The sequence below is a fragment of the Neofelis nebulosa genome, chromosome 8 (assembly GCF_028018385.1).
Source record: "Neofelis nebulosa isolate mNeoNeb1 chromosome 8, mNeoNeb1.pri, whole genome shotgun sequence".
Taxonomy (NCBI): domain Eukaryota; kingdom Metazoa; phylum Chordata; class Mammalia; order Carnivora; family Felidae; genus Neofelis; species Neofelis nebulosa.
Genome location: NC_080789.1, coordinates 62,671,609 through 62,681,447, shown reverse-complemented (window position 1 = coordinate 62,681,447; position 9,839 = coordinate 62,671,609). Strand labels below are relative to the sequence as shown.

The 9,839-nt window shown below is 46.5% G+C and overlaps 1 protein-coding gene across 4 annotated transcripts; it reads left to right on the top strand.

Annotated features, from left to right (window-relative positions):
* The first annotated feature begins 1,405 nt into the window (after window positions 1–1,405).
* PRR13 (proline rich 13) lies at window positions 1,406–4,746 on the top strand. 4 transcript variants are annotated; one of them, XM_058742614.1, is made up of 4 exons: window positions 1,406–1,498; window positions 2,093–2,131; window positions 2,489–2,853; window positions 4,084–4,746. In XM_058742614.1, exons 2-4 carry the CDS (start codon window positions 2,113–2,115, stop codon window positions 4,126–4,128), a joined length of 429 nt encoding a protein of 142 aa, XP_058598597.1. In that variant the 5' UTR covers window positions 1,406–1,498; window positions 2,093–2,112; the 3' UTR covers window positions 4,129–4,746. The 4 variants fall into 4 exon arrangements, with proteins under 4 accessions (XP_058598597.1, XP_058598600.1, XP_058598601.1 ...); XM_058742617.1 differs by lacking the exon at window positions 1,406–1,498 and adding an exon at window positions 1,569–1,684; XM_058742618.1 differs by lacking the exon at window positions 1,406–1,498 and adding an exon at window positions 1,575–1,599.
* The last annotated feature ends 5,093 nt before the right edge of the window (window positions 4,747–9,839 follow it).

Genomic DNA, 9,839 nt, shown 5'->3' with positions numbered 1-9,839 from the left:
GATCTCACAGTTTGTGAGTTCGAGCCCCGTGTTAGGCTCTGTGCTGACAGCTCAGAGCCTGGAGCCTATTTCAGATTCTGTGTCTCCCCCTCTCTCTACCCCTCCATTGTTCATGCTCTGTGTCTATCTCTCAATAATAAATAAATGTTAAAAAAATTGTTTTAATTGTTTATTTATTTATTTGGGGGGAGGAGGGGGCAGAGAGAGGGAGAGAATCCCAGACAGGGTCAGCGCAGTCAGTGCAGAGCTGGATGTGAGGCTAGATCCCACGACCTTAAGATCATGACCTGAGCAGAAATCAAGAGTCCAACGCTTAACCGACTAAACCACCCAGCTGCCCCAAGAATGAGTATTTTTAAGTTTGGAGTGTATGGTTTTCTATGTTTATTTAAAACAAGCTTGTTTGTTGTGATAAAAAAAAAAAAAAAAAAAAAAAGGAAAAAAAAAAAGTCCATGGCAGCAATCCAGTCCAGAGATGATGGTAGGTTGGGAGCAGGAACGATGGAGAGAAGTGGAAGGCATTCAGATTTATTTGAGAGACAAAATGAACACTTCGTGGTGTTGGAAGGGGATGACGGAAAGGTGAAGAAGAGAGCCATCAAGGATGACCTCTTCAGGGGCTCCTAGCTGGCTCAGTACATAGAACATGCCCCCCCCCCTTTTTTTTTTAAGTTATTCCTTTATTTATTTGAGTAATCTCTACAGCCTACTTGGGGCTCAAACTCAGGACCCAGAGATCAAGAGTCGCATGTTCTTTCCACTGAGCCAGCTAGGCGCCCCCAAGAGCATGCCACTCTTGATCTCAAGGTCGTGAGTTCAAGCCCCACATTTGGCATTGAGCTTACTTACGGGCGAGAGGGGGGGTGGGGTGGGGAAGATGACTTGTTTTATCTGTTTTACCCAATTCGACAGGTAGCAGAGCTATGCACCTAAAATAGGGACTCCAAGGAGGGATTAGGTAATCTCTGTATTTCGCCGAAGCACGTTTCTTTACTTCCCACGGCAGCTAGGAGGAAGGTGGCGAAATTAAGGCTTGGGGCTGAGCCTCAGCAGCTCCCCGCCCTTTCTTACATGCTCTATATTCGTGTTACAGTATTTACCATGGTGTATTATTCACCTTACAAGGTGTCGCACCCTTTGGACTGGGAGCTCAGAGGGCATGGGCTGAGTTTCTTCAAAGCCTCTGGAGGGACTTTGCCCAGAAACTCGCTCCTCCGCCTCCCCGGTCTTTCTTGGCCCCGCCCCCAGGGATTTCCGGCCTGCCCGCCCCTCTACACCCGCCTCCGCCGGGGCATCCCGGTTCCGCCCCTATTGCCACGGTTGTCCTCTAGCCTAGTTCGGGCTAGAGTGATTGATGCGTGTGTTCTCCAATCACTAACGCTGAAAGACCACATAATTACCAATTAGGCGGTAGCAGAGGCGGGTGCTGAAGCCTAGGGTTGGGGGGTGACCAGGAAGCGAGAGCCGAGATGAGTCAAGCCCAGGCGGTGGCGTAAAGGTGACCGGGCATCTGGGTTCCTCCTTTCCCGTCTCTGGGTCAGGGGTCCCTCCGCAGCTAGGAGCCAGGACCTCCATTTACTCTTGTTAATGTGGAAGGGGGTGTGTCTACATTTGTAAACGGCCGAGGATTTTGCTGAGCCTCCTGCCCTTTCGCCGGGAGGCGGGTCCTTCTCTTAGCCTGGGGGTGAGGACTGGTGGGGTGGTCCTGACTCCCTCCCCCTCCGAGCTGGCGCCTGTAAAATTAAGGTCCTTCCGTAGCCTGTGGGTGGTTAAAGTCACCACGGAAAGGGTGGTGAGGGATGACGACGGTGAGATTCGCGGACTCTGCCCTTCTCCTGAGGAGTTAGAGACCTCCAGCTGCAGTCAGAGGTAGTAGAAGGTGGAGGGGTCCTGGAAGCTAAATTCCTGTAGTTAGGAAACTAGGGAAAAGAATAGGTAGGAGAAGGAATGGGTGGAAAAAAAGCATTTATGTAGAGGTCCTGGTGGTTCTGAGTCTATTGTAGGGTTAGACGCGTTGGGTTTGGGCTCAGGCTCAAAATCCCTTTCCCACCTCTGCGCCGTCAGCTTTTTGCCTTCATTTCTTTCTCCTCAGGCTGGAGGAAACACCTGAACATGTGGAATCCCAATGCCGGTAGGTGTTTGGGGATCTCTTCTCTCACCCCCACCCCTTTTCATATGAAACCCACAACAGGAAGTTTTTGTGTCAGTTTTTCCTCCGCCTCTCTCCACCGCAAAAGCAGTCCTTAAACCATAGCTGACCAATGGTCTTTCCTTAGAGTTCACGGTCTCCCTTTCCCCCCAGTCCTGTCAGTCCTTACCTTTGTCTCCTGCGCAGCTTTGTCTCCCCTACGCCCGGTTCTCCTTCCTCACCTTTGCTTTTCCCTCTAAGTATTGAGTGAGAAACGGTGTTTCTCACCTTTTGTAGGCATTTGTTGCCAGAGGGTCTGAGCAATTCTGATCTTAATTTATTCTTTGCTTCTTCCACCAGGACCACCAGGGCCAAATCCATATCCTCCTAACCTTGGGTACCCTGGAGGTTCCAATCCTGCCCACCCACCGCCTGTAAATCCTGCCTATCCTCCAGGCCCCTTTCCAACTCCTCCAGAAGCTCCCCAGGGGAATCCAGCTTTTCCCCCAGGTGGGCCCCCTCATCCTGTGCCACAACCAGGGTATCCAGGATGCCAACCCCTAGGTCCCTACCCACCTCCTTACCCACCACCTGCTCCTGGCATGCCTCCTGTGAATCCCTTGGCACCTGGCATGGTAGCACCAGGAATGGTGATGGACAAGAAGATGCGGAAGAAAATGAAGAAAGCTCATAAAAAGATGCACAAACACCACAAACATGGCAAGGTCAGTGCCCTCTGGAGTCTGGCTAGGAAGGGGTGCCCCCTCAGAGGGACTAGGCTGGCAGGAATGGGTAAGGGGGATTTGCAGTCTGAGGACGTGAAGCAGCCATTATGTGGCTCTGGTAGATGGTTCTTCTTTGTAAAGGATTCCCACTGATAAGAATCTGATAATCTTGGAATATTAGGCTAATTGGACCTTCTATCAGGGAGGGCTAGGTTGAGCCTTAGACATAGATATTGGAATCTAAAGCCCTTCCTGTCTGTCTGTCTCTGTCCCAGAACTTTTGCTCCCCCCCACCCCACCCCACCCCAGATGTTTTTAGCAACTTAGATACACCCACCTTCAGTGTTCACAAGGTGTTGTGCTAATTACATGGGCCTTTTTGTCCTACCACCCAGCAGGACTCTTAGTGACTCTCAGCCTCAGATAAAAATTTCGTGCACAGCCCCAAGGTGAAGTATCTTCCTTCTAGAAGAGTGTTAAGCAGCAAATAGCTCTCAGGACAACTCTGGAAGGACAAAACCAACCTGGATCTTGAGGAGGCCTTAGTTTACCTTTTTCTGCCTAGTGTTTATTTATTTGCCTTAGGGCTTTGGGCACTACCTCCTGGATCTAGGTCTTTGGTGGAAGCTTGAGGAGAAGGAAAGATGAGATTGAATTGGGGGGAGAAATTACCCCAGAGAGACTCAAAAGTGTTTTTGATGACAGTTGTTGGGAGTACGCATGTAAAGAATCTTGACTAGTACTCTCTCCGCCTTCTCTCCCACCTTCCTCACTTTCTCCCATTTGGGGCTTAGCAAAAAGAAAAGATAGTTGGGCACACAGCTGCTGTTTCTACTCACTTGTCTTAGAATCATAGCTACAAGAACTTTCCATGTGACCAATCAGTAAGCATTTGTAAGGTAGCAGCTGTCTCTTAGCACTATGCTATGCTAGTGCCTGTATTTATTCCTTGCCAAGGCATTGAGTCAGGTAAAGAAAGTTGGAAATATGCTCCAAATGCAATATTAAGTTCTGTGCAATGATTTAGGAAGGTTTAATCCATTCTTATATGTTCACTGCTGAAAGAAATGTTTGCTTTTGCTGTTTAAGAGACAGTCTGTTTCAAAACTGCTGACCTTCTTAGGAAGCAAGGGGGTGCTGGGTGGAGGGGTAGAGCACCAAAGAATGTCCCATGGAGTGATCAATGGTCATTGGATCTGATGCTGTCTCCTTTCCCCTTTCCCATTACAGCATTCCTCCTCCTCCTCCTCCTCTTCCAGCAGTGACTCTGACTGAATACAGGGCCTGGACCCTTCCCTCAAGCCTCTCCAGTTCTGCTCTCCCATCAAGCTTCAGATGCCATCTTGTTACTGGGGAAAATTAGCTCTTGTGCCCTTCCTCGCTCACTTTCCCCTCCGCCGCCCCCCCCCCCCCCCCCCCCCCCCGGCTCCTACAATCTGAGCCTTCCTCTTCTGTTCAGCCCTAACTGGCTAGGGAAAATGGGAAAAGAATTCCCATGGGCTAGCAAAGACCTTCTTCTCACTACTGGGATAGAACTTTTAGCTGATGAGTTTAGCAGGACTATTTTTTGAGGATGATGAGACCTTTGAGCTAAGTGCTGAAGACAAGTTTAAGATCTGTAAAATGTGGTTTTGTAATACTTGTAGTTGGGAGGTGTTGTGGAAATTTAATTACAGCGAAAAAGAAACTGTATTGTTTTTGTAAGGTGGCTGGCACACTTTGGTAATTTAGTGGCAAATACATTTCCCATCAGGCCTTTATTGATCGTACTAACTGGAAGGCTGCTGGGAGGTGGAGTCCATTTGGAACCTAATCTCACTCCTTAGCTTGGTAGGCTGGCTCAGGTCCTTCTTATTCTCCAACTCTCAGTGCAAATAAAGCTGTTTTTCCTTGTCTCTGTTCACCCGTGCCATTACCTTGGTTGGGCCCAGCACATTCTACCACTTTTGCTGCCCTTCCTTAGACCCTCCAAAGTGTATCAGTTTTATATCCAGGAACTAGAGCATCAGTGAAGAAGACGCCATACTGTCTCTATGTTTCTTAAGTGAGAAGAACCTTCAGAATTGGTTCAGTCTACTGGTATGAATCTTTACTGTCTTCCCTTCAATGAACAGAAATAGGTCTTTAGCTTAAGTTTTCGTATCTGCTACAGAGGTACTTAACCCTGGCTGCCCATCAGCTATCAGAATGATTTAGAGTTTTGCCCCAAATCTATTGAGTAAGACCCTCAAGGATGGGGCCCTTTTCCCTGTCAGGAAAAGTGACATTTCAACTGCCTCTTGGGCCTGGAGCATGGAAAGGATGAGTCGAAAAAAAATGAAAGAGTGGATTTTCCAAGTGGAGTGGGGAGAGGGGTTGGGAAAAGCATGTGTGCTTAGGTACAGAGTCACAGAATTCCATAGCATGTTTGGGAATCACAGGTCTCCCAGTGGGACTAGATTGGTTTTCTGGAAAATTGTTTATTGAGGAAATACTGTGTTCTGGGTGCTGAAGCTACAGTTCCTGCCTTTCATGATTTGCAAGATCTAATGGAACAGATGGACACATAAATAGGTTATTATAATACAGTAAAAAGGACCACAATAGAGACATGGACCAAGCAGTGAGAGAACAAAGGAAGGAGTGACAGTGCCACTGGGAAAATGAACTAGATCCAGGCTGGGCCTCAGAAAAAGTAGGAGTTGCCCAGTTGGTAAAAAGTACCAGCTAACACTGAGCATTTATTGTGTGCCTTATGTTTATAACTTCTAGAATCTTCACAGCAACTCTGTGAGGTAGGTACCATTGTCCCCATTTTGTAAGTAAAGAAAACTGACGCAGGAAGTGGTTCTGTCAGGATTCAAACTCAGGCAGTCTGGCTCCTGAGTCTGTGCTCTTAACCCAATGGATTCCAAGCAGAAGAAACAGTTTTACAGAGGCACAGAGTTGTAAAAAGGGGTAGGATGAGGGATGCCTGGGTGGCTCGATCAGCTGAGTGTCCGACCCTTAATTTGGGCTCAGGTCATTATCTCATGGTTGTGGGACTGAGCTCTGAGTTGGGCTCTGTGCTCACAGCACAGAGCCTGCTTGGGATTCTCTTTCTCCCTCTCTCTCTGCCTCTTCTCCATGCTTGCTCTCTGCCTTCTCTCTGTCAAAGTAAATAAACATTAAAAAAAAAACAAAAAAAACGGGGGTAGAATGAAAGTTTAGTTCTTGAGCCTGAGTCACCATGCAGGAAATGAGGGGCAGAGAGCCCCTCATTTAGAGGGAGAGAGCATGTGCATGCACAGGAGAGGGGCAGAGAGAGAAGGAGAGAGAGGATCCTAAGCCTCAGCGTGGAGCCTGACTCGGGGCTCGATCCCATGATCCTAGGATCATGACCTGAGCTGAAATCAAGTTTTCAGTATTCATCAGCTCTTCTTTTTTGAGGAGAAGGGAGATATGGACACAGGGGGATTGTGGGGTGAAGAGAAACAGATGTTGACAAAGTAGAAATAAGGAGAAACACAGCAGTGGCTAGAAGGGGAAAACACAAAAAGAAATCGTGAAATTAGGAAACTCACTGACTCCTTTTCTCTCCCACTCTTTCTCTCTTTTTTTTAATGTTTATTTATTTTGAGAAAGAGCATGAACGGAGGAGGGGCAGAAAGACACAGAATCGAAAGCAGGCTCCAAGCTCTGAGCTGTCAGCACAGAGCCTGATGGGACCTGAACCTATGAACCATGAGATCATGACCTGAGCTGAAGTTGCATGCTTAACAGACTGAGCCACCAGGCACCCCACTGTTATTGTTCTTTTTTTTTTTTTTTTTTACATTTATTTATTTTTGAAAGACAGAGTGAGACAGAGCACAAGTGGAGGAGGGGCAGAGAGAGAAGGAGACACAGAATCTGAAGCAGGTTCCAGGCTCTGAGCAAGAGTTCAGCACAGAGCCCAATGCGGGCCCAAACCCACAAACGATGAGATCATGACCTGAGCTGAAGTCGGACACTTAACCAACGGAGCCACACAGGCGCCCCAACACCCCACTATTTTTTAATGTTTATTTATTTTATTAAAAAAATTTTTTTTAACGTTTATTCATTTTTGAGAGACAGAGTGCGAGTAGGGGAGGGGCAGAGAGAGAGGGAGACACAGAATCCCAAGCAGGTTCCAGAACCTGAGCTGTCATCACAGAGCCCCACCTAGGGCTCGAACTCACAAATCACGAGATCATGACCTTAGCTGAAGTCAGACACTTAACCAACTGAGCCACCCAGGTGCCCCTAATGTTTATTTTTGAGAGAGAAAGAGAGAGGGAGTGCTAGTGGGGAAGGGACAGAGAGAGAGGGAGACAGAGGATCTGAAGCCCAATGCGGTGCTCAAATCCATGAACCATGAGATCATGAGATCATGACCTGAGCCGAAGTTGGAGGCTTAAACCGAGGTTGAGAGATGCCTGGGTGGCTCAGTCAGTTGAGTGTCTGACTCTTGATTTCAGCTCAGCTCATGATCTCAAGGTTCGTAGAGTTTGAGTCCCACGTCGGGCTCACACTGACTGTGCTGAGCCTGCTTGGGATTCTCTGTCTCTCCCTTTCTCTCTGCTCCTCCTGCACTCTTTCTCTCTCTCTCAAAATAAACTAAAACAAAACAAAACAAAACAAAAAACAAAAACAACTGAGGTTGAAAAGTCAGATGCCCATGGCTATATCTGGCTATGAGTCTGTCCATCCGTCTGTCTGTCTCTTTTTCTTTTTGTGGAGAGCCCATTCTGTGCTAAATATCAGACTCTCCCCCACCCCCCAAGTAGGCTCCATGCCCAACGTAGGATCTCACAACTCTGAGATCAAGAATTGGATATTCTACAGACTGAACCACCCAGGTGTCCCCAGACATTTTCAATAAAGATTTAGATTTCAAGCTAGAAAGTCTAGCAACAGTGGGTCCTCATTCCTGAAGGCAGAAAATCTGGCCTCGAGTAGTGGTCATTCCTTATAGGTGGATCCTGTGCACTCCAGTCTTCTCATTGCAACTTCCTGTTGCCTTCTTTCTCCCAATTACATAACTTGCCTGTCCCCTGAGAGCATTGGGTTTGCGCCATATTTTGTGCAATGATATAAAGCACTAAAGATGGTGGTTCTCAAATGTGTTTATCTTATGACTTCACCACCTTGTGTCCACCAGGGGAATCTGGGATTCTGCCATTCTCTTCCTACTATAAACAAAGTATAGCAAGGTTTCCACACAATTGACAATGGGAAAGGATAGGAAACCCATGAGATCTAAAATACAAATTGAGGGCCACCTGGGTGGCTCAGTTGGTTAAGCATTCAACTTTGGCTCAGGTCATGATCTCATGGTTCATGGGTTTGAGCTCTGCATAAGGCTCTCTGCTCTCAGTGCAGAGCCCACTTCGAATCCTCTGTCTCCTTTGCTCTCTGCCCCTTCCCCACTCATGCTCTTTCTCTCAAAGATAAATATTTTTAAAAAATCATTTAAAAAATCTCTTTAAAAAAATAAAATACACATTGACACTTTAGGGGCGCCAGGGCGGCTCATTCGGTTAAGTGTCTGACTCCAGCTCAGGTCATGATCTCACAGTTCATGAGTTTGTGCCCCTTGTTGGGCTCTGTGCTGACAACTAAGAGCCTGGAGCCTGCTTCAGATTCTGTGTCTCCTTCTATCTCTGCCCCTCCCCTGCTCACGCTCTGTCTCTCTCTCTCTCTGTCTCAAAAAATAAACATTAAAAAAATTATTAAAAAAATTGTCACTTTAGCTTTGGGGGATTGCCAGTCATGGGATGAGTCTTTAGTTTGCTGTCTTTTTGGAATCATCTGCCTATATCAGGTCGTTTTGTAGCTCAAGGCAAACTCACTCTCTTCTTTCCCTTTCTGAGAGAAAATTATTGATTCGTAAAATTATTAGGTATTGCCATTAAATGCATCTCATCTTTCTCTTTCAAAGATGACTGCAACTGTTGCCCAGTCCTAGGAGAAGCCATACTAAGAATGATGTTATTTTATCAACTTGTATTTGATCTTTGTTTTGCCTTCCACATCAGAGATGACTGCTTGAATAGCCACTCACTTTCATCCCAGCTCACAGGGTCCCTGGAATATAAATGACCCTAATGCAAAATCTTGAGGTTAATCTGACCTTCTGCCTGGGCCTCTCAGTAAGCCTGTTCCTTAGTTTGATTTGTAATGTTACTGTCCTGGGAACCTGGCTGGCTCAGTTGGAATAGCATGTGACTCTTGATCTTGGGGTTGTGAGTTTAAGCCCCACACTGGATGTAGAGATTACTTAAATGAATAAAACTTAAAAAAATTTTTTTTGAAATGTTATGTCCTAACATTTTCTTGTTTTCCTTTCCTCTCAGTATTTGGTCTGCCCCTTGCCTTTGCAAGTACAGACTTCTTTTTATTTCCTTTCTTTAAATGTTTTATTTATTTTTGAGAGAGAGAGCCTGAGCAAGAGCAGGGGAGGGACAGAGACAGAGGGGAATAGAGGATCTGAAGCTGACTCTGTGCCTACAGCAGTGAGCCCGACATGGAGCTCTGAAGCTGACTCTGTGCCTACAGCAGTGAGCCCGACATGGAGCTCGAACTCACAAACTGTGAGATTATGACCTGACGCTTAACCAGTTGTGCCACCCAGGCTCCCCACTTCTTTTTATTTCTATCTCACATTGTTTCTAATGTCCCCCGCCCCCAAGGCACTGGAATACCCAAGCTGTATTTTCCACTTTGGAAGGCTGTTCTTCTTCAGATGACTCCATTGAATTGAGGTTGCCCAATAAAATAAACTTACTAATATTAAGGCCAGAACTGACATCTGAAGGACTTGAACGAGGTTTGCTCTCTCTTATTTCCTTCTCTTGTCTTATTCCTTGCCAGAGCTCTTCTCTGTTTTGTTTTGTTTTTCATAGAAAGTTTTAACATGGAAATATACAGACATACACAGAGAAAGCAGTTTAATGAACTCCTATATTCCCATCACCTAGCCTCAGTAATTATCAACATTTTGC

Bases quoted from the DNA above. Each gene is read 5' to 3' on its own strand.
- PRR13 (XM_058742614.1), top strand. The intron at 2,854-4,083 runs GTCAGTGCCCTC...TTCCCATTACAG, and splicing joins AACACCACAAACATGGCAAG to CATTCCTCCTCCTCCTCCTC.